We start from the raw sequence: 22675 nt of genomic DNA, 5'->3' as shown, positions 1-22675 counted from the left end.
TTCAAAAGAAAACTCAATAGGTGAAAATAATTCTGTTTGTTAATTGTTTTGTTTGTCTGCAAGCCATTATTGCTGACCCTTGTTAGAGATAAAATTTCACTGCAGCATCAGTTCCAGTATAGTCTCTCAGGAACCCATCAACTATCCTAGGGTTATTGTTCTAGGGTTTACATTTTAAGCTTTGCTCTACTCTTTGTCGCATTCTTGAAATTTTTTTCAATTTTCAGAAGCCAGGAAGCAACCACTTTCCAAAAAGACAAAGAAATCTCATGTTCACAATGAAGTTGAAGAAAATGACAATATCTTTGTCAAGTTTCTTAAGGCATCAGGAATTACTCTTAAAACAGGAGAGAGTCAGAACCAACTAGGTAATGTTTTAATGAAAATCTTTTCTTTGGGTATAGTAAAAGGGCTCAGAACTGAATAATGGATTTTCTAGAGAGGCAGTGAAGATTAGAAATGGGAGCACCATCTGTCTGGAGACAAGGATGAAACTGAAATTACATTTTAGTTAATGCATGTTAAGTTAAGTATGTCTAATTCTTTTTTTTTTTTTAAGAATGCTATATATAGTATTACTTTGTTTTTTTGTGAAAAAATAAATACCCAGAGAGTATTTATCCGGGTCAGAATTAATTTCAGAGGAAAATTTATAAATAAAGCCACATAAGGCCCTACGTTGGGAGCATAGATTATCCCATTCAGTTAAGGGTATGGCATCTTTTTAAAATACTTAGTAGCTATCCTTTACTAATGCTAATTCTGTTCTGCTGTGAGTTTATTAGGTTGGGAATACCTTTATTGGTTTCATCAGACAGGAACCTAGGTCTTAGGAAAGGGAGACAATAGTCAGGAGTGTTCAAGACACTGGGGACCAACTCGTCTTCTTTTCTTATAGCTGTGGATCAAATCGTTTTCCAAAAGAAACTCTTTCAGACTCTGAGGAAACATCCTTCTTATCCCACAGTATGTATTTTCTCCCTAGTACTGTTTTTTTTTTTTTTGCCAGCAGTACTCTTCAGTTGGGAATTTAAAGTCACTGGCATAAAGTTGAATGTGCTAGAATGATTTTATTAACCCACAGCAACTGTTAAACTAAAATTTTTACTCTTGTTTTCTTTGAATGTTACCAAGATAATAGAAGAGTTCGTCAGTGGCCTGGAGTCTTACATTGAGGACCAGGACAGTTTCAGGAACTGCCTTTTGTCTTGTGAACGTGTGCAGCATGAGGAAACCAGGTGTGGAGATGAGTTGTCGAGTCTTGCTGAAATTTTACACCAGTTGGATTGGGGGGTGTGGGGAGGTTGGATAGAATGCAGGTTTTTTTGGAATTTTGCTTTTGATTCATAGCTCTCTTTTTCTCAGAGTTTTAGCCTAACCTTTAAATTATTAAGTTCAGGATACTAAGAATCCAGAATGTTTTTTAAAATGTATCTCACCTCTGTTGGTGAAAATTTCAACTCTTTACCTCTCTGTGACTTAAGAGCTGTCTTCTCATGTGCTGTATTTCTTCTCTAACAGGATAGTTTCTCCTAAAAAATTACATATTTAACCAATTTTATGGACAAAGGATAATAAAAACAGTAACACAAAACAGAAAACAAATTTCTCTCTTTTTTTTTAACAGCACAGGCACATCTTACTGTAAGAGCCTCATTAAATTGCTTCTGGGGATTGACATATTACAGGTGAGCCTGTGCCACTTTTTGTGTGAACATCTCATGGATGTGATTTGTGGTGTATGCCCAAGTATAAATGGCTGGAGCACAGGGTAGAGCAGGGGTAATAGAAGCATTTGAGTTTGTAGCAGTTTCCCACAGCCCTGTTGCTGAGATGAATCTGGAGAGCAATATCTGTGGTTTGGACTGAGCTGATTAGCCTATTATATCCTGAAGTCTCGTTTGTCCGGTCAGCCTCTGCTTCCTGTTTTGTAAAGCTTCATGCTATGTGGTCTGTATACCACGTATGTCTCTGCTATATTCACAGCTGCATCATCTCCCATTTAGCTTTGTATTTGCTTATTAACTAGATTTTGCCATTTTCCTTCTCTTTGTCTCTCTATTTAGTAGACAATGTCTCCCACTGTTAATCTTAGCATTCTCTTTTCCTTTTCATTGGAAATCTTGAATATCACTTAGTTTACTTAAATCTATAAGAACTCTCTTGTTCCCCTGAAGAGAAATCTTTCTTGCAAACTATTTGATAATCTGTTAAAATTTGCATGTCATGGGTTAACAGTTCTCATAATTAATCATACTATTGATTATCTGATTATTTTAGTGTTGCCTTGATAGTTATTTTGCAATTTTTCAGAGGGTGGGTTATTGACAGATTTTTGTATTCCAACAGGTTCTGTTCAAAATATAGGCAGCATTCATGTGGACATTCTTAAAAATGAGCATTTCAGTTATAGCAGGTTTTTGCCTCCAAGAATCTTGATGGAGAGAATTACCGCTAGTTGTACATTTCTTTTGTACATTTCGAGACCATCTCCTAACTCCCTATGTCTTCTTTTTTAGCCTGCCATTATCAAAGTCTTATTTGAAAAGTTGCCAGAATTTCTTTTTGAAAAGTAAGTGAAATTATACATCCTGGTGTACTTATGTTTCTCTGAAAAGATTGCTCTGAAACATCATTGGTACCTCTGAAGATCATATTTATCATGACTCCAGATTTTTAAGTAACTACTCAAGTTTAACTATGGTGACTTTTTTGAAATTTTAGTAGCATGTCTTATTATTCCTAGAAGAATGCACGATAAACTGGTGGTAGTGATTGTTTCCAAGGAGGGGAGCCAGTTGGCTGGAGTCAGATATTGTTTGAATACTGTTCTTTACCTTTTCAGTTCTATACTGTACGTGTGCTGCCATTTTTTAGAAATGTACTTTAATGGTTAAGATTCCAGGCTTTCACTATCAGGGGCCCAGGTTTGATCCCTGTATGGGGACTAATATCCTGCAAGCCATGTGACATGGCCAAAAAAGAAAAACAAACACAGTTTGTTTGTTTTATTAAAAAAAATAAGTTAGGAAAAAAGAGCAGCCTAATAGAAAAGTAGATAAAGATCATGAATAGATAATTCACAGAGAAGAAATATAAGAGCATTAAATGTTTTTTTAATGCTCAAGTTCATTAATAATCAAAGGCAACAATTTCAAATAATATTTTTTACTCTCAAAGAATCTCCGTTGTTGAGTGTAATTAACAAGCCAGTTCATACATCACTGGTAAACATATATAAAGCATTGTAATCACTCTGAAGATCAGGAGGTTGTGTGTATCATAATCTTAGATTTTGCTTTATGTTCCGCTGTACATCCTAATTTATCCTAAGGTAATAGCTCTGAATGAAAACAGTAATGAATATTATTGCTGTTTAAAATAAAAATTGTAAACAGATTTTTAAGTATAAGGGATTGGTTAAGTAAATTAGTATAGGGATATCATGTGGATATTAAAAATTGTAAAAAGGATTATATAATACCATTTAATTTAAAAAATTCAGGTTGCAAGTCATATTTACAGTTCACTCAATATTTTGTTAACAAAAATTCATACATATACATTTACATAGACATATGTATGTCAGTGATGGACATCTCTGGATGAGAGGATTTGGGTCATTTTAATTTTCTCCTTTTTAAAATGTGCCTTTTCAGTGTCTTATATGTAATAATAGTAAACTTGAAGGTTTATCTTTAAAAATTCATGCTTTGCCTAAATGGATTGCACTAGATGATTTGTGTCCTGGCTAGTCTTTTTTAGTAGTTAAACTTGACTATTATAAACAAAGATTGAAAGTGTTGTCAAGAAGAGGAGCTGGAGGTAATCCAAAACTTAGACATAGGAGGCTGGGAAGAAGGCAAAGACTGTCATCTTAGGGGAAATAGTACTGAGTCAACTTTTTTTCATCCATATATAGATGGTTTTTAATACTTTCACAGACATAATCTCATCTGACCTAGGTTTCTATACCAGTAAAAAATATTCTGCTGTTTCAGTACTTACCACATCTAGGTAATTAGTTTTTACCTTTTAAAAATAATTTCTCTTACCCAATTTATTAATAATCTTTATTTTAAAAATTGTTTATGTATTTTAACAGATACTCTCCGGACCTTTCTTCCCCTCTCAACCCTCCCCAGATATAGTCATTAACAGTTCAGTGCATCTTCTTCCAGACATCTTTCTCAATATATATGCATATGTCCTATGTTTTTTTTGTGTCATCTGTGTGTCTAGCACAGCGTGCAACCTGTGGTTAATGTTTCATTTCAGTTCAGTCGCTCAGTCGTGTCCGACTCTTTGCGATCCCATGAATCACAGCACGCCTGTCCATCACCAACTCCCAGAGTTCACTCAAACTCAAGTTCATCGAGTTGGTGATGCCATCCAGCCATCTCATCCTCTGTCATCCCCTTCTCCTCCTGCCCCCAATCCCTCCCAGCATCAGAGTCTTTTCCAATGAGTCAACTCTTCGCATGAGGTGGTTACAGTGCTGGAGTTTCAGCTTTAGCATCATTCCTTCCAAAGATATCCCAGGGCTGATCTCCTTCAGAATGGACTGGTTGGATCTCCTTGCAGTCCAAGGGACTCTCAAGAGTCTTCCCCAACACCACAGTTCAAAAGCATCAATTCTTTGGCGCTCAGCTTTCTTCACAGTTCAACTCTCACATCCATACATGACCACAGGAAAAACCATAGCCTTCACTAGACGGACCTTTGTTGGCAAAGTAATGTCTCTGCTTTTGAATATGCTATCTAGTTTGGTCATAACTTTCCTTCCAAGGAGTAAGCGTCTTTTAATTTCATGGCTGCAGTCACCATCTGCAGTGATTTTGGAGCCCCCAAAAATAAAGTCTGGCACTGTTTCCCCATCTATTTCCCATGAAGTGATATGACCAGATGCCATGATCTTCGTTTTCTGAATGTTGAACTTTAAGCCAATGTTAATTGAATGGCTGAGATGTTATATGCAGTATTAATGTTTGCTGCTGTGTAGGTCAGACAGGCTACGTTCCTGATTTTTCATCCACTCTAACATTTCAGAGTGAACAGTGATGGAATCAGCATGCCTCGACTCATCATCAGTCAGCTAAAGTGGCTGGACCGAGTTGTGGATAGTAAGGTAGGCTTGGGTACTTTTTTGGTCTCTTGTCTTTAGAGAGTGTTTTCTGCACTTAACACCAAACCTTTGGAATTTGCAGGGTTTTTTGCCTTTCTAGACAGGAAATTCATATTCTATCCATTAGCTTTTTTAGCTTTCGTAGTTTGAAAGTCATGGTTATTTCATCCTTTAAATGTCTTCAAAAAAACAGAAATATATCTCACTGTGATGGAAGTGAAGAGTCTTGTCCAACTCTTTGCAACCCCATGGATAGTCCATGGAATTCTCCAGGCCAGAATACTGGAGTGGGTAGCCTTTACTTTCTCCAAGGGATCTTCCCAACCCAGGGATCAAACCCAGGTCTCCTGCATTGCAGGCAGGTTCTTTACCAGCTTAGGCACTAGGGAAGCCCATAACTGTGGTGACTGGATGTGATTTATTGAATTAATTATTTGGAAGGAATTCACGAATTTCTCAAAATACGGAGATTATTATGTTTTATTTCTCAAAAAAAGTGAGATCTGAAACCATCCTACTTCAGTGCAGATGTGTTGATTTAATTATATATTGAGGAAAATTTCTTTGGGAGTTTTGTTATTAAGTACCTTGGTAAAGATGAATCTGTTTTGAGCGTTTTGCTTATTCTTTAGAGTTCTTAAAATCATTCTACTAAGTTTTGTCACGTTCAAAGGCTAAATCTTTATTTGGAAGAACATGAGTTTTGGAGTCTCATCTGGGCTGGAATTTTGGTTCTGGCACTTATTAATTGTGTATCCTTGAGCAACAGATTCCTACCTTTTAAAAAAGGAAATAGAGATGTAAATATTAAGTGAAATAAAGATATTAGATAATATGCCATCCAGCCTACTTTTTTTTATTAATATAGATACCATCTCATTTATGAAAAATCTCTAGGTGATTTACTTCTGATTTTAGATTTTGAGCTTGGATGTATGTGTAGTTGTCATATTGTACACAAAATAATTCCAGGTCTATATTTTGAGAGTAGGAAGTCTTTCTCTATTGTGGATACTGTGTTACAATTCTTATAATAGTGTCCTCCACTGCAGGATCTTACCACCAAGATCATGCAGCTGATCAGTGTTGCTCCGCTGTGCCTACAACATGACTTTGTCATCAGCCTACCTGAGATCCTAGGGGATTCCCAGCATGCTGATGTGGGGAAAGAGCTCAGGTGGGTAAGCACCTTGTTGCCAGCTTGAGCAAGCCTTCACTCTGGGAGCCTATTGCTGCAGTATAAAAAGAGTAATAATACTGTGTTTCTGTATAAAAGAGAATGATACTTGTCTTACTGGGATATTGAATGTGGCTTGTTTTTCTAATAATATATATTTAAGTAGGTGTATGTATCTCTTGTGAATATGAAGTCTGGCTTAGGATTAGGTATATAAATTTGATCTGTGGAGATGTAAACTTTCCTTTATTAGCATTTTTTTGTTTTGTCAGCATTTCCTGTACCCACAGGTGTCCTCAATCATGACTGCACATCCAGATGGTTTGTGGAACCTATTAAACATCAACGTTCTTTGGTCCCTAAACGATTAATTCTAATGCACATTGTTGTGTCAGATCCATTGCTTTCTGACATTTATGTGAAAAATTCTAATTGACAGAGCAGTAACAAAGAAGGGGTAATGCAACTGTGTATTTATCCTAGAAGTAATTAAAAACTTCAATTTGTAATACCTCCTTTTTTGTAGTTATCTGTAAAGCTATCTCCGAAAAGGTCTAGAGATTTCTTGCCTTTGTCCTTTTGGGCAGACTGCTCCTTCTGTGTATAGCCCTATACCCCTCCCTTTGCCTGCCTGTCCTTTTGTATAACTTTCTCTTAGAATCCATTGCTGTCCTTCTCTACTCTATGCTACTGTAGCACCCTGCACATATAGGTATCATATTTATCCCACTTCATTGAAATTGTGGCTTTTCTTTTTCCTTTTCTGAGGAAGGATATGGACCAAATCTCAACAGTGGTTTCCTCTGAGTAGAGGGTGTGATGAGATAGGGTTTCTTGTTGTTTGAATTTTTCAAAATGTGCATATATTTTTTTTTTACTCAAGAGAATTTTAATGAAACATACTACAAATAGAATTTAATGGGAGCTAAGTGTATCCTCTCTTCCCATCCTTGGATGATTTTCCCAAGTCATTACTTGTTCAATTCTGTTAAAAGTTGCATAATTTCTTTTCCACTGTTCACAGCGACCTTCTAACAGAGAATACTCTGCTCACCGTCCCGATCCTGGATGTCCTTTCTAGCCTCCAACTTGAGTCAAAGCTCCTGAGTAAGGTACGGAGGACTCTGCTCTCCAGAAACAGAACTAGTCTTCTCACCTCCCAGAACTGATGTCAGTCATTCATTGCCCTGGACCAATTGTATATAATGAAAAGTTCATTTTGAAACAGTGCTGAATGACACCTATTCTTTTTTTGTGTGTGTGTGTGAATTTTATGTGCTATACTGTGATAGATGAACTGTTTGTTTTTAAGCCGTAAATTTTAGTGGAAATTTTCTGTGTTGTCTGCATATTTACAAACTGTTCCCATAGGAATAACAAATTTTTATGGCTTTCTGTAGCCAGTGGAAAATTCAGGCTCCAAAATGTAAGATAATAACTTTGATATTTATCGCTTCTCTGTTTTTGAAGAAGCCGTAGCATTAACAATTGAGAGCTGGTAATTTGGAAAAAAGTAAAATGTGTTTTTCTTCTGAAAGTGCAAGTGAGAAGCTGAGAGAAATAATTTTTCTAATTTTACCTAATGAGTCGTTACTAGATTGTGATATTAACATGGAAATATGTAAGATTTTGTGTTTTTTGTGTTTAGGTCCGCCAGTTAGTGATGGGTAAGCTGTCATCTGTCAGTTTGGACGACCTACCTGTGATCATCAAATTCATTCTTCATTCCATAACCCCCACAGATGCACTTGAGGTACTCTGCTGTTTCCCAACAAACACTAGGGTATTAGATCCTGGACAGTACAGAGAATAGTTGTGGTGCTCTTGTGAAACTCAGCAGTGTAAAGAAGCCTAACCTAGAGGAAAATATATCAAGATAAATTGTTTAAAAGGTTCTGATTCCTCTTCTCTGTCCTGAAACTAATTGATAATGCTAATTAGTCCAGATAGTATTCAGGGGAGAGAATGGATCTACTAGTCAGACTTATTGTTCTATATTAGCTGCTATAGGTTATATTTGCTATTTCAGTGTAATGCCTCAAGGAATTCTGGAATTTTAAGGAACATGACGTACTGTAGTTGCATTAGTTATTTTCATCCACTGTCTCTTTCAAACTGCATTGTTTAATAATTCATTTAATAATTCTTCCTCAGTCTTTGAGGAGAATGTTACGATTCTTCTGTTGGAAAAATAGATTGTGCCTAGCTGCTGGAAATGATGAGAACACACAGCTAACACGTTTATTTGCTGTAGGTAATTTCTGAGCTTCGAGAGAAGTTGGATCTGCAGCACTGTATTTTGCCCTCACAGTTCCAGGTTTCTCTAAGCAGGTTGAGAAATAAAGGACAAACAAGGTATAAACTCATGGACAGTTACCACCCTTTTTCTCACATGAGCAAGGAAAGTTTTCTGACATTTATTGTGGAGCCAGGACAGAAGGTCTTAATATTTACAACTACAAATTATGTAGTAATATCATAATAATGTATTACTATTATTTTTCAAATAATATTTATATGTATAAGTATGTATATGTACATGAGTGAGTGAGTGCGTGTGTGTGTGTGTGTATTCCCTTTGCTATTCACATCAATCCCTGATAGACTGCAATAAATTTTTATTAGCTATTTTACACATGAAGTTGTGAATAGTTTTAAGGCACATGCCTAGTAAGCAGGAATCTAGATCTTACAGGTCCTTCTCTGGTAAGAAGGATTTCCTTTCCCTCTGCCACTTGTAGTTTTTCAGGAAATCAAGAAAATAGCAGTCAAGACTGTGTTACTCTTCTCTTCGATGTAATAAAGTCAGCTATTAGATACGAGAAAATCATTTCAGAAGCCTGGATTAAGGTGAGTGAGATCTTTGAACATTGAGGAAGAAGTGGCTGGCAGTCAGTCATGGATATATAAGTAAAGGTGGTTGAAATAAAAGTCTTGAAAGTCAATCAAGTAGAAATAATAGATGATGGTTTGCCAGATGAGCAGATTGGTTCAAACGTGTTCTTATGTGTTGTAATATTTTTGTGACCCTTGTTTTTCCAGGCAATTGAAAGGACCCCCTCGGAGGCTGAACACAAGGTAATGTTCCTCTTCTATGAATGTTAAATATTGTAGATGTAAAATTAGTGATATTGCCTGGCTTTCCTCCCTGCTATTTGGCCTGGCATCTTCCAGTCATCCTTTTGTAGCTGCTCTGCTACTGCTGCTGCTAAGTCACTTCAGTCGTGTCCGACTCTGTGTGACCCCATAGACGGCAGCCCACCAGGCTCCCCCGTCCCTGGGATTCTCCAGGCAAGAACACTGGAGTGGGTTGCCATTTCCTTCTCCAATGCAGGAAAGTGAAAAGTGAAAGTGAAGTCGCTCAGTCGTATCCGACTCTTAGCGACCCCATGGACTGTAGCCCATCAGGCTCCTCCATCCATCGGATAGGAAGATAATTTTGAAAGGATGGCTTGCCAGATGGTCTTTATTCTGGCAATACAATGAAATAAAATATCCACAAGGGGAAATAGTAATATTCCAGACAGTCACAGTGAACTGCAGTCAAAGAAGCTCCCATGGGGAGATGAGCACTGGAGTCACCTGGGTCATGAGTCAGGTGTTTAGGTCCCTCTGTCTGATTGCCCTTCCTCCAATTTCACATGGAATTGTCACGATAATAACATTTCATGTTTTACTTTCTTTTACCTGATGAGTGAATCAAACAGTCCATCTGTTACCGGGGTCATGATACTGAGTCTGTCTTAACTCTGGAAATGCTTTCTTCAGTCAAGAAGCCAGATGATTGAGTTCCTTATGTGCTGATTGGTTCCGTTTAAGGATATTCTTTAGTTGAAATCTCTTGTTTTTGGGGGGTTTTGTTAGTTGAATTATTCAGTTGTTGGATGACTATTTTAAAAGCTGTTGTGATATTGAATAAAATAATGAAAAACTCATTTTTTTGTGGTGGCAGGATAGGAGGGTGATCAAAATATCCAAGACAACTATTATTGCATAACCCTTGGCTTCCTGCATAGCTATTTTTACTGCTTTCTATTCATTGTATAAATATAATTTTGTGTTCTGACTTTCTTAACATTGTGTCATAAATGTTTTATGTGCTTCTGCATTGTCTATTTTCATTTTTAATAGCTGTATTTTCTGCTATAATCCATTCCTAATTTTGGTGTCTGAGTTGGGCCATCAGTGAAAGGATGTCCCAAGTAATTTGTTGTTTTTTGTTTTTATTAATTAGAGCATCTAACAATATATGTTAATGTTAATTGAGATAAAATTGATAAACTGATAATATTAGACATACAATGCAAGGATTTGTTATTTGTATAAGTCATTTGCAAAATGATCACTACAGTAGTCGTTAATGTCCATCACCGTACACTGCTAGTACAAGTTTTTTTATTTGTGGTAAGAACTTGCAAGATCTACTCTCTTAGCAGCTTTCAGATGTGTGATACAGTATCAGTAACTATATTCACCATGCTGTACGTTACATCCCTGTGACTTACTTATTTTATAATTGAAATTTGTACCTTTACTCATTTTACCAATTCCTTCCCATCACCTCTGGCAACCACCAATCTATTCTGTGTATCTGTAAATTCATTTTTGTTTTATTTTTTAGATTCCACATATAATTGAGATCATACAGTATTTGTCTTTCTCTGTCTGATGTATTTCAGAATGATACCCTCAGGGATCATCCATGTTGTTGCAGATAGCAGGATTTCATTCTTTTTTGTAGCTGAATAATAGTCTCTCTCTGTGTGTATCACAGTGGACTCTTGAGTTGTTTCCATGTCTCAGTTATTGTAAATAATGCTCTAATGAACATGGAGGTACACATATCTTTGCAAATTAGTGTTTGTTTTCTTCGAATGCATAATCAGAAGTGGGATTGCTGGATCTGTAGTAGTTCTATTTTTATTTTTATGAGGCCCCTCCACACTGTTCTCCATAGTGGTTGTATCAATTTACATTCCCACCAACAGTGCACAAGGGTTCCCTTTGCTGTCCCTCCTTTATTATTTTTGTCTTACATTTGTTATTCTTTGTCCTTTTGATTATAGCCATTTTAACAGATGTGAAGTGATGCTTCATTGTGGTTTTGATTTGCCTTTCCCTGATGATTAGTGATGTTTTACATCTTTTTATGTTGGCTGGCTGGCTGTATGTCTTTGGAAGAATGACTGTTCAGATTCTCTGACCATCTTTTAATTGGATTGTATTTTTGCTGTTGAGTTGTGCAAGTTCCTAGTAGTTTGTTCTTTTCTTTTTTGTCCTGCTTGGCTTTTTAAACTCTCCCTCTCTTTTTTTTTTTTTAAATTAAACATAGGTAATACAAGCTAATTGGGGAGGGAGAAACATCACAAGTATCTAAATATCTGTAAAATAAAGTTTACCTCCAATCTCTGTGCCACTCTTCTGGATTATCGTTCTGCCAGATTTTTTTTTTAATTTTATTTTTAAACTTTACAATATTGTATTGGTTTTGCCAAATATCGAAATGAATCCGCCACGGGTATACATGTGTTCCCCATCCTGAGCCCTCCTCCCTCCTCCCTCCCCATACCATCCCTCTGGGTCATCCCAGTGCATTCACATCCCAGTTGTATATGTGTGCAAGCACAAGCATGCTCACTCTTATATTTACGCATATTTGTACTTGTATATTGTTTTTATACAAATGGAGTCTTACTGTGATTATTGCAGATTGCTTTTCTTTTGCTTCACAATATATTGTGAATGTCCTTGTCAAAAAATATAGTATATCTCATTTTTAATGGCCACATAATATGTTGAAAATGACCATCATAATTTATATAACCATGTTCAGATTGACATTTTCAGTCTCTGTAACTTTTCACAAAGTAATTTTCCTAATAATAATGAAAATACATACTGAATTTGGCAGGTGATTTTTTTCTTTAATAAATGTGAAGCTATTCAAAGTTGTTTCTGTAATAATACTACTTTTACTTGTATTCCAATATTTTAAAAATAATTTTTAATTTATTTATTTTTGGCTATACTGGCTTTTCATTGCTCCACATGCTTTTCTCTAGTTGCAGCGAGTGGAGGCTACTCTCTAATTGCCCTGCTCAAGCTTCTTATTGCAGTGGTTTCTCTTGTTGCAGAGCATGGACTCTTGGGCTTTTAGGGTTCAGTAGTTATGGCTCTGGGACCCTAAAGCACAGGCTAAATAGTTGTGGCACATGGGTTTAGTTGCTCTGTGGCATATGAGATCTTCCCTCATCAGGAATTGAACCTGTGTCTTTGCATTGGCATGCAGATTCTTCACTACTAAGCCACCAGGGAAGCCCTTCAATATTTTCTTAAAGGATACCAGTGGTTAATAGTTGTGACACTTCATTTCTCTGAAAAATCTAGGTTTTGTGAAACTGTAGGTACTCCCATGGGATTATGTTGAGCAAATGAGTAGTGTTTGTCTTAATGGAAAAAGTTGAGAGCTGCTGTTTTGTTGTAGTAAATGTACTGATTTAATAAACTGTTTTCCTGTTGGTGCATATTTATTGACAACAGATTTTTGACCTGGCAATGCTTCTCATCATCTATAGCACCAACACTCAGACAAAGAAGTACATTGAGAGGGTGCTAAGAAATAAGATTCGATCAGGCTGCTTTGAAGAAGATCTGCTACAGGGTACATTCTATATTCATAACTTGGTAAGTGTCAGAGAAATCGGGCAGCATTAGTCTGAAAGTTACAGAGGTTGTTTTAACCTTTCCTACCGTGTGTGGAAATCATGACACCGCCACCTTTGCTGGGTAATAATGTTTTACAGGGAGCTTAGTATATTTCAGAACATAGTGGGATTATTACCACCTTGATTGTGACATTATAAATATTAATAAAATCAAACTAAGATTGGTTTTCATCTTTTTAGCAAAAAAAGCACAAAATTGGTTCAACAATTCCTTGAACACTAGACTCAACCCCTGTATTCTTCTTTTATAGGAAATATTGTAATTCACATCTTCTATAATTTCATTTTGACCTAAAATGTTGAACTTCACATCTCCCTTAGAAATTATCATATTAGTTTCAACCCATTGTTCAAGTCCATTGAGACTTTTGAATCTTAATTTTATATATTAATCATTTTAATTGTCTAGCTCTCTGTGATCTGTAACTTTTGGCAAACTTGCCTTCTGTATCCTGTTATAAGTAGTTTCTAAAAACCCTTGAGTATAACATTATCAGAGGAATGCTAGTAGAGACATAATTTTATATCTTTTGAATTATTACTATTTTAGCCATTCAGCATATGACCCTTAGGTGATCATTCTTGTTGAAGTATAAACCATTTGATATGGAATTTTATAATCTAGAAATGGTATTTTCCAGGTGAATATTCAGGATATTAACAGTGTACACCTTCTTTGAAAACTGGGTGAACCAGAGGTTTGGGGCTTAGGAATTAATGAGAATATGTAGTTGAGTCTTAAGACTTGATTATTTAGGAATTTATTTAAAGTTAGTATTATTTTATCTTACAGTCTTTTCTGTGCTTATTTGTGCTCTGATATGTGTTTTGGTCTATAATTTTGCAGAGGGCAGAAACCATATACAATTTTTTATTGCATCTTCCTCAGTAAAGCATTATACCCATTTAAAGAAACTGAACTTAATAACTGGTTATTTATTCTGATTCCATTCATGTCCACCTACGGCCTTCTTGTTAGGACATAATCAGTTCTCTTGATGTACTTTAAAAGAAATCAGTTTAATTAGATTGAACCTTATAGACTGATTTAAAATCATAACCAGGGAAGAACAGCCCCACTGTATCCCCAGGGAGACAATAAGATTAAGTGAGGAAGTTTGAATTTAGAAGTTTGGGTTCTTGTCCCAAGCTGGGCAGATTACAAGCTATTAGGCTTGTGATTTAACTTCTTTGAGTTTAAAGGTCAATTCTTATCCATATATTGAATTTCACTGATTCTAAGAGAAGCTCAGAATGAAGGATTATTCTGAGTAAAACAAAGATTAAAATTCCTTGAATTAAAATAAGAATTAGGGAGAACTCTGACATCTTAAAAGGGTTAGCAATAGCAGCTCTAGGTGCTGTGATAATGAAGTCCCTTCCACAGCTTCATTTTTCTCTATTCCTCTCTCCTCAAGGTTCTTAAGGATATTTGTCCATCCATTTTGTCGCTGGCTCAGAGTTTGTTGAACTCCCTAGACCAGAGCATAATTTTGTTTGGCAGTCTTCTATACAGATATTCATTTATGTTTTTTGACACTTACTGCCAGCAGGTATGTTGAAATATTTATCTTGGGAAGGAGGGAACAGGGAAAAAGAAAAAAATGCCATCCCAAATGACTTGCATGTGATCCAATATTTGTTTCTTTTTGGTTGAAAGGCATTGAAGAAAGAAGAACTCTGAACTGGGAGTTGGGAAAACTTAGTTCTAGTCCTAGTCTCTAAATGAAGGGATTGGACTTGAGGATCTAACTCTGTGTTTTGATCTTCAAATTCTCTCAGTCTTGCTCCAGTCTTCTTGAAACAAACATTTGCCGTGGGGTTATCATGTAGTTTTCACAGTACAGGAATGGCAGTTTTAAACTTACTGCTAATAATCTACTGCCAGTTGATCCTGAAATTGTTCTCAAATGCAGTAGCTATCTCATGCCAGATGTCTATTACTCCGCTTTAAATGTGTATTTATCACAAGCACTATCATGACATCCTGAAAAAGGTGTCATGAGAAACAAACGAGAGAGAAATGCCCGAGGGCCTAACCCTCTTTCCATGAATACCAGACACCACATTTATTAGCACACTTCTAGAGAGGGAAGGCTGTACTTGTGGAAAGTGATTAGAACAAAGAACAAAGTGTCTTGTTTTGTGTTGGTCATTTATGTTATACCTTTATTAACAACAGTAAAGCACATTTGAAAGCACATTCTTTGGTGGTCCAGTGGCTAAGACTTTGCACTTCTAATGCCAGGGGAGTGGGTTTGATCCCTGGTCAAGAAACTAAGATCCCACGGTGTGGCCAAAAAAAGAATTTTAAAATGAATAATATAAAATTTTTAAAATTTAAAGCAGGAAAAAAAAACACATTTAAAGCGGAGTAATAGACATTTGGCATGAGATAGCTACTGCATTTGAGAATCTATTTATGAGATTTATTTGAGATCTCAAATAAATCTGCATTTAAGATTGATCTGCATTTGAGATCTATTTATGCTAGATACCGAGCACTATAATTTGGTGTGAAACAGCAGTATAAAGGAAGGGCAGAGTGACATCTAAGATATTTGTGGAGAATCATCTTAATGTCTTAGAGACACCATCATGACCCACGTTTACTTGAAAAAATAAGTCTAACTTAAAAAAAAATCTTTAAAACCTTTAGCTTCTTGAGTGCCACCTTTTCAGTAAATTTTAATAAGATTAAGTACAACTACAATTTAATGGGTAATATTTGACACTTACGAGAATAAAGAAAGATAATACCAGGAAGCAAAATCTAGAGGGCTTAGATAGTGCTCACTAGTAAAATATGGGGAGTAAATCAAGACTGGATGGTAGTGTAGTTAGAGACATAATCCTAAACCTCTTGAATCTAATGGTAATGAAACCAGTTTATAGAAGTAGGTGATGGAATGAGGTCAGTTGGGATTTTAACCAGGTTGAGATTGGAATGGCCTCAGGCACAAACCTCTTTTTGATGACTGTACTGTGTTTTAGCTTCACACAGTTGTGTTGACTTTTCTCTGCATAGGAAGTGATTGGTGCCCTAGTGACCCATGTCTGCAGTGGAAATGAAGTCGAAGTTGATGCTGCATTGGATGTCCTCCTCGAGTTGGTAGTTGTAAGCCCATCTGCTATGAGGCTGAATGCTGTCTTTGTGAAGGTATCTAGTCCTACCATTGACATATATTCAATCATTTTTCTTTCTTACATATATCTGAGAGACACCTGATAACTTGTTAGCAATTTATTTTTTATGCTAAATACTGAGCACTATAATTTGTAGAAGTGGAGGGGATGAAGGTGGGGTGATGGGGAAAATAATAGAAAAAATAACTCATCTGTCTATATATTTATTAATTCAGCAAATACTTCTTTATACCTAATGATGCTCCAGGCTCTATTCTGGGTGCTGAGGATATAAAAGGTAGTCGTTGCCTTTGATGATAGAAAGTAAGATGTATAAGTACGTCACTATATATACAACATGACAAATTCTCTAAATAAAGTGCTATAGATACACCAGTGCAGAAATAATTAATTTGGCCTGGGAAACTGGAGAAATCTTCAAACAAGAGATAATATTAGAGTGATTCTTAAAAGGTAGAAGAGATTTGTCAAGAAAGAATAAAGGAAGTATATCTAGGCTGCTGCTGCTGCTAAGTCGTGTCTGACTCTGTGCGACCCCATAGACGGCAGCCCACCAGGCTCCACCGTCCCTGGGATTCTCCAGGCAAGAACACTGGAGTGGGTTGCCATTTCCTTCTCCAAGGCATGAACGTGAAAAGTGAAAGTGAAGTTGCTTAGTCGTGTCCAACTCTTAGCGACCCCATGGACTGCAGCCTACCAGGCTCCTCCGTCCATGGGATTTTCCAGGCAAGAGTACTGGAGTGGGGTGCCATTGCCTTTTCCAATATCTAGGCAGAGAATAGTTTGAACAGAAGCAAACTGGCACCTATGTCCATGGTGTGCTTGAGAGATGACAAGTAAGATAAGTAAGATTGGTAGATAGGGTCAGGTGGGAGGCGAAAACCAGATTATGAAGGATCTTAAATACCGAGCCTAAGTGTTGCAACTTTATTTTATAGACAAGAGGGAGCTGGTAAAGGGCTTTAATGGGGTTTGACATAAGTCCTTCCGTATCTGTAAAGAAAGAATAAATAATTCATAGAATACAAGCTGAGAAGTAAGGTCAGAGACATAACTTTTGGCAGAATATTGTTTTCACTAAGAAAAAGGGAAGCGTGGAGAAAAAGTATAGGGAGAACTAGGAGCTATGTTAGGATGACTAAGTAGAATATCAACCCTTTGTGCTCTGAGGCATAGTTTTAGAGAACTTGAGCTTTTGTGAAACATGCCTGGCTATCTGTGTGTGTGCCTTTTATGAGAATTTTAATTTTTTTATTTAAAGGAAAAAGAAAAGTTAGTTGCTAATCTCATCGTTGACTTTTTTTTCTCCCAGGGCATTCTGGATTATCTGGATAATATGTCCCCTCAGCAAATACGAAAACTCTTTTGTATTCTCAGCACACTGGCATTTAGCAAAGAACATGAAGCCAGTAGTCACATCCAGGTAAGTAACTGTGTGTTGAGAAAGAATCTTTTAAACCTCTTCAGTTGAAATTTGTTGAACAAAATCCCCACAGCCTGTGTAGTAGTATAACTAAGGTACATAGCCATAATCCTAGTATTTGTTTATTCTTTTGCTGCTACAAACATTATATGCCTACTGTATGCCAAGCACCGAGACAGTAGATGTGTATTAGACTTGCCCTTTAGGAGCTCAGTCTGTTAGTATGGAAATGAGCCTGTAATCTGCACATTATGAAACTAAGAAAAGCCATTCAGGTTCTGTACCAGGGGCCATGGAAAAACAGGGAATACTCTTGTTCCATAAGGAACATCTCCATCTAACGTGAACTCCGTCTGGGGCTTCTCTCCTTTGTGAACACCATTCACTGAAAAAGCCAAAGCCAAGCAAAATGTCTAAAGTAAGATTGGGTTGGAATCAACTCATAGCTCTTTTGCATCTTCAGTGCCACCTTGTGGCAGTAAGCCATACTGGTCTTTGGACAACTTTTTTTTTTTTCACTAAGTTTAAAGAATTGGCAAGGTAGTATACACCATGGTACAAAATTCAAAAGATATGGAAAGGTAGTGAAGAATGTACCCTCCCTCTCAGTCCTCGAGGCTGAGATTCTCTAAAGGCAATCACTGTTACTAGCTTATAGCTTTCTGAGATGTGCTGAGCATAGACAAATTTGTATTTACCCATATAACTGTTTTCCACACCTTATCCTCTTGTTTTGTGTTTTGCTTGTTTGATCTAGCAGTATAGTTTGAAGATTTCATCATATCAGGAATAATAGAGCTACATCATTATGTTTTAATTGTGGTAAAACATACATAAGATAAATTTTACTGTTTTAACCAGTTTGAATTATACAGTTCAGTGGCATTGAGTACATTCACAGTGTTGTGCAACCATCACCATTATCTGTCTCCAGAACTTTTTCATCATCTCAAATAGAAGTTCTATCCCCATTAAGCAATAACGCCCCATTTCCATTTCTCTATACCCTGGTAACCTCTTACCTACTTTCTGTGAATTTGTGTGATCATTTAAATAGTTATACACATTATACACATTTAAATAGTTACACACATTAAATGTGTGATCATTTAAATAGTTATACAATATTTGTCCTTTTGTGTCTGGCTTATTTCACTTAGCATAATGTGTTCACAGTTCCTCTGTGTTGTAGGATATATCAGAACTTTATTGCTTTTTATGGCTGAATATTCCATTGTATATATAGACTGTAACTAGTTTATCCATTGATGGATATTGGATTTTCCCCACCTTTTGTTATTTTGAAGAATGCTGCTATGAACACTGTACAAGTATTTCTTCTGAGTCCCTGTTTTCAGTTGGGTATATACTTGGTATATACCTAGGAGTGAGATTTCTGAATCATATGAAGATTCTATGTTTAACATTTTGAGGAGCCACAAAACTGTTTTCCACAGTGGCTATACCATTTTGCATTCTAATGGGCAATAGAGGGTTCCAGTTTTTCTACATCCGTATCAACACTTGTTTGATAAGTGTGTGTGTAAAGTGGTATCTCATTGTGGTTTTGATTTCTATTTTCCAGATGACTAATGATGTTGAACATCTTACTGTATCCTTATTGGTTCTTGTATATCTTCTTTAGTCTATTCAAGTCCTTTTGCTCACTTTTTAAATGGGTTATTTTTTGTTGTTGACATGTAGGAATTCTTTATATATTCTGGATATTAGTCCCTTATCAGATAAATGATTTGGAAATATTTTCTCCCTTTCTGAGATTATCTTTTCAGTCTTGATAGTGTCCTTGGGTGCAGTTTTGATGAAGTCCACTCAGTCTTTTTTTCTTTTTTTGCTGGTGCTTTTGGTGTCATGCTTATTTTTTTAAAAAATCGCAAAATTTGAAGTCATGAAAAATTTTCCCCAAGTTTTCTTGTCAGAATTTTGTAGTTTTAGCTCTTAAATTTAAATCATTGATTCACGTTGAGTTAATTTTTATATATGGTATAAGGTAAGGGTTCTACTTCATTTTTGTGTGTGTGGGTATCCAGTTTTCTCTAGCACTTTTGTTGAATAGTTTGTCTTTTTCTATTGAGTGGGCTTGGCACCTTTGTGGAAAATCAGTTGACCATATTTGTGAGGGTTTATTTCTAGGATCTATTCTATCTGTTGGTCTGAATATGCTTATGCTGGTAGCACGTTTTGATTACTATAGCTTTGTAATTTTGAAATTGGAAAGTGTGAGCCCTCCAAACTTGTTCTTTTTCAAAATTATTTTGACTGTTTGGGGTCCCTTGAAATTCCATATGAATTTTAGTATGGGTTTTTCTATTTTTGTAAAAAATGTTGTTAGAGATACTTGCCTGGTGGACCACTGAGTAGGACTCTGAGCTCCCAATGCAGGGGGCCCAGGTTTGATCCCTGACTGGGGAACCAAATACCACATGCTGTAACTAAGAAGCCCTAATGCCTCAGTGAAGATTCCACAAGCCACAACTAAGACCCAGTGCAGCCTAAAAAAAGAAATATTTTTAAAATACTGTTAGAATTTTTAAAATGATTACATTGAATGAGCATATCATCATCTTAACAGTGTTCAGTCTTTAGTTCCATGAACATGGAATACCTTTCCTTTTATTTAGGTCTTTAATTTATTTCAGTAATGTTTTGCAGTTTTTACAATGTGCAAGTCTTTTACCTCCTTTGTTAAATTTATTCCTAAGCACTTTTTTTTTCTGTTTGATTACTACTGCCTGAGCAGCCAACAACATGATAATTCACATTATCCATATCAAGCAACTATCCCAGCAGTAAGAGTAATAGCTATTATTATTGAATGTTTACCATGTGACAGACGCTGTTCTTGGAATTTTTTGTAATTTTGTCTCTGATCCTCACAAAACCTTTCCCTTTCTATAGATGAAAAAAATTGAGACTCAAAAAGATTGAGTGACTCATCAAAGACCACACAGTTAATAAATGATAGAAACCTTGCTGTTCTGGTTGTTTGGTTCTAATATTTGACTCTCTTGCTGTACCATTCCAACATCTTCACCATTATTTCCTTGCAGGATGACATGCACCTGGTGATACGAAAACAGCTCTCTAGCACCATATTCAAGTACAAGCTTATTGGTATTATTGGTGCTGTCACCATGGCTGGCGTCATGGCAGCAGATAGGTATGTATGGAAATTCTGATTTCTGTGGCTCATGGTCAGTTAATTGAGTTGCTGTCTTACAAAATAAGGTGTTACATTGTTTAGACATCATTATAACAGAAGAACTAAAACCATAATAAGAGAAGTTAGCAAATGTTTGTTGTTACTTTTCCATGTTCTTTTAAATCTTGACTGTATATGTTACCTATAATTTTTGCAGAATTGTGATCATAGTCATTACATTCTCATTGTTTAAAACTAGGGATTGCTAAGAAATTAAGTTTTAGAACATGTTTCCACAAAAGGGGAACCCTGATCCTCCTGGGATGCTTTTTTTCTGCATCTGCTCCAATCTTAAGCATTAGACAATACAGGTTTCTCCATTACTGTGTTTTTCATGTCTGGAACACCTCATTTGATATAAACTCTTCTTTTTTTTAAAAAATTAATTTATTTATTTTAATTGTGATATAAATAAGGTCTTCTTGTGGATTTTCCCTCCTATACTAGTTCTTTGATTCCACAATTGTAACATCTCATAGAAGCTTGGGGCTTGATAAGTTGTTACTGTTGCGAAGTCATGAAATTTAGTTCATGCTTCTTGGAAATAATTTGTCATGAATTCCTTGGAGCTCAAGAAACATCCTTAGAGTTAGCATTAGTAATCTGTAGAGGCTGCATAGTATACTGGTTAAAAGTTCATTCTTTGGAGCCATTTGCTTGCCTGGGGTCAAATACTGGCTCCATTGTTCTTAGCTGAATGATCTTGGATAAATCACTTTACCGTTCTGTTTCTGTTCAAATGTGTGAAGTAAAGATATTAATAGTATTTACTTCATAGAGTTGTTGAGATCATTAAATAGAACAATGCCAAGTGCTTGCCCTTATGATTTTTACTAGTTTAGTTAGTGTACACTTAAAAAAAAACTAAGGTAGCCATCATTTGCTCTAATCCACCTTTTGTAAGGCCTTAATAAATACTTGGCTGTGCTTTCATTCGATTTCATCTCCACCCTAATCTTAGGGAAGCCAATTTTTAAAAATTTATTGCTGGTTGTTGTAAAATATTACAGATGTGAATATAAAATAACTTGTTTTTAGAAGTAGATCTTCCAATTTGGCCCCAGAGAGTGGAGAGCTGAGCAGTGAACAGTGCACCCAGGTGAGTTCTTGTCTTGGGGTTGGATATGTTTATGAGTAACTGAGATATTGCTTCTGGTCACTGTTGGCTGAGTGCCAAAGAATTGATGCTTCCGAATTGTGGTGTTGGAGAAGACTCTTTGAGAGTCCCTTGGACTACAAGGAGAGCATACCAGTTAATCCTAAAGGAAGTCAGTCCTGAATATTTATTGAAAGGACTAATGCTGAAGCTAAAGCTTCGGTACTTTGGCCACCTTATGCAAAGAGCCGACTCATTGGAAAAGACCTTGATGCTGAGAAAAATTGGAGGCAGAAGGAGAAGAGGATGACAGAGGACAAGATGGTTGGATGGTATCCCCAACTCGATGGACATGGGTTTGAGCAAGTTCTAGGAAATGGTGAAGGACGGGAAAGCCTGGTGTGCTGTGGCCCATGGGGTTGCAAAGAGCTGGACACGACTAAGCAACTGAACAACAATTGTCACCTTACAAAGAGTGCTTTTTTTTTTTTCAAAATATGTTTTCCTGAACTCATAGCTTTTGTAATTTGTACTACTCTTTTGGCCTTTAAAATCCTTTGGCTTGGGTTGTATTTTAACTCTGTATCTGATCTCCTTATTAAATTGTAAATTCCTAGAGAGCAAAATAGGAGGGCCATGTTTGAAGAGTAACAGGTTGACTAGAGTGTAGGGACAAGTAAGTGTATAATTGGAGAGCTGGAGATAGAGCTAGTTTGGAGATAGAAAACAGAGTGCTCTGAATGTGAATCAAGACATTTTGAT

The 22675-nt window shown here is 36.3% G+C and overlaps 1 protein-coding gene across 3 annotated transcripts in view; it reads left to right on the top strand.

Annotated features, from left to right (window-relative positions):
• Positions 1–22675, top strand: part of FANCD2 (FA complementation group D2) — a 50657-nt gene that overhangs the window by 3116 nt on the left and 24866 nt on the right. The window contains exons 3-20 of one of the 3 annotated variants that reach the window (XM_055558215.1): positions 228–368; positions 899–966; positions 1135–1238; positions 1628–1688; positions 2520–2572; positions 5050–5128; positions 6178–6302; positions 7327–7414; positions 7951–8055; positions 8557–8657; positions 9044–9152; positions 9345–9380; positions 12843–12986; positions 14446–14580; positions 16056–16187; positions 17487–17597; positions 20666–20775; positions 21856–21916. In XM_055558215.1, coding sequence (XP_055414190.1) covers positions 228–368; positions 899–966; positions 1135–1238; positions 1628–1688; positions 2520–2572; positions 5050–5128; positions 6178–6302; positions 7327–7414; positions 7951–8055; positions 8557–8657; positions 9044–9152; positions 9345–9380; positions 12843–12986; positions 14446–14580; positions 16056–16187; positions 17487–17597; positions 20666–20775; positions 21856–21916 — 1763 coding nt within the window. Of the gene's footprint in view, positions 1–227; positions 369–898; positions 967–1134; positions 1239–1627; positions 1689–2519; positions 2573–5049; positions 5129–6177; positions 6303–6592; positions 6816–7326; positions 7415–7950; positions 8056–8556; positions 8658–9043; positions 9153–9344; positions 9381–9997; positions 11695–12842; positions 12987–14445; positions 14581–16055; positions 16188–17486; positions 17598–20665; positions 20776–21855; positions 21917–22675 lie in introns of those variants that run through there. The other 2 variants (XM_055558216.1, XM_055558217.1) reach the window with 2 other exon arrangements.

This window comes from Bubalus kerabau, chromosome 20, assembly GCF_029407905.1.
Source record: "Bubalus kerabau isolate K-KA32 ecotype Philippines breed swamp buffalo chromosome 20, PCC_UOA_SB_1v2, whole genome shotgun sequence".
NCBI lineage: Eukaryota > Metazoa > Chordata > Mammalia > Artiodactyla > Bovidae > Bubalus > Bubalus kerabau.
The sequence above is the reverse complement of the archived record's forward strand: the minus strand, read 5'-3'. Positions and strand labels throughout refer to the sequence as shown.